The 1536-nt window shown below is 47.5% G+C and overlaps 1 protein-coding gene across 1 annotated transcript; it reads right to left on the bottom strand.

The window, feature by feature from the left end:
• Positions 1-356: 356 nt before the first annotated feature.
• Positions 357-1528, bottom strand: LOC104407623 (zinc finger protein ZIC 4-like). The gene is given in 3 exon segments (XM_010016949.1): positions 357-1190; positions 1299-1387; positions 1389-1528. Coding segments are annotated over 3 exon segments (963 nt in total). The 3' UTR covers positions 357-456.
• Positions 1529-1536: the final 8 nt, after the last annotated feature.

Genomic DNA, 1536 nt, shown 5'->3' with positions numbered 1-1536 from the left:
TCAGATCAAACATTTGAAACTCCCTCTGCCCAAAACAAAACTGTTGAACGAAAAGGTCGCAGCTGTGTTATTCTCACAATGTTCGAGCAGCAGCATCTCAGCGACATCAGTCAAAACTGACTAGACAAGTTGTAACTTCTATTGTTCACTTTTAATTTGTGATCTTGCACAATGATTTCATTTTTTCTTCCCAACTACTTCAAATTGCCAAAAAAAAAAAAAAATCCTCGCCTGTGTGAATAAGCAGAAATAGTAGCTATATCACTCGATATTTGCACAGATCCACCCGCATAAAAATTACAGCAGCCTCTCTGCACAACCAGAAAAAAACATGGACGAGAATTCTGAGATTTGTTCTCGCTTCCTCTTCCCCCCACTTTTTTCTCCCCTCTCCTCCAAACGTTAAAGAAGCAAACAAATCCGAGAATTTATTTTCCAGAAGTGCTTGGAGTGCATTCAATAACAACGCAAAGGATACATTAGAAAAAACAAACAAACCAAACAAAACAAAATAAAGCAAAACAGTATGCTGAATAACAGAGAGAGAGAGAGTAAAGAGAGCTTTACATACTGACCTGTATGAGTTCTTTTGTGTATTTTGAGATTCTCTGATCTGGCAAACACTTTGCCACAGCCTGGGAAAGGGCAGGGGAAAGGTTTTTCACCTGTGTGGACTCTGATGTGATTTACGAGTTTATATTTGGCCTTGAAAGGTTTGCCTTCTCTTGGACACTCTTCCCAGAAACATATGTGATTGGACTGCTCGGGTCCTCCAACGTGCTCCACCGTGACATGAGTCACCAGCTCGTGCATCGTGCTGAAAGTTTTCGAGCATAATTTTTTGGGAGTCTGATCCAACTCAATCCATTTACAGATGAGTTCCTGTTTGATGGGCTGCCTCATGTAACGGAAGAAGGCACCCGGGCCGTGATGTGGAGCCAGGTTCACGTTCAGGTTCATGCCACCGTAGCTATGAAGTGAAGAAGCAGCAAAAGGCTCTGTCCTGGATGCTGGTACTTGAGTGAAATGTTCAGACCTGGCGTACATTTCTCCAGGTAACCCCAGTCTTATCTGTCCGTTTAGATGGCCACCTGGAGCTGCATGGGGAGGCTGCTCATGGAGTCCAGTGAACAGAGAGGGATTCCCAGCTTCTGAGTGGTGGTGGTGACCATGGTGTCCGGGGTAGCTACCTGTTGTTGAGACAAACAGTCCATGGTGAGAACTTGCAGCGGGGTGCTGCTCAGTCAGCCCTGGCATGAGTGGGGCCGGCAGGTCCCTGTGGATGAAGAAGTCCCTACCTGCTGCCAGAGCCTGGGCTGGGTGAGAGACGGGGTAAGGGGCTGCTGGTGACTGCGTCGGGCCAAACGCTGCCGTTTGACTAGAGATTTTTTTGCCCTGCCATATGATGATGATGATGATGATGGTGGTGGTGGAGCTGGTGGTGGGGATGAGGGGCAGGGCTGAGCTTAAGGGCCGCGGGGTGATGCTGAGGAGGAGGATGAGGAGGAGGATGGTGGCAGTGCCCCATGTGTTCTG

Source organism: Nestor notabilis, unplaced genomic scaffold (genome assembly GCF_000696875.1).
Source record: "Nestor notabilis isolate BGI_N333 unplaced genomic scaffold, ASM69687v1 scaffold21466, whole genome shotgun sequence".
In the NCBI taxonomy this organism is placed as follows: domain Eukaryota; kingdom Metazoa; phylum Chordata; class Aves; order Psittaciformes; family Psittacidae; genus Nestor; species Nestor notabilis.
The sequence above is the reverse complement of the archived record's forward strand: the minus strand, read 5'-3'. Positions and strand labels throughout refer to the sequence as shown.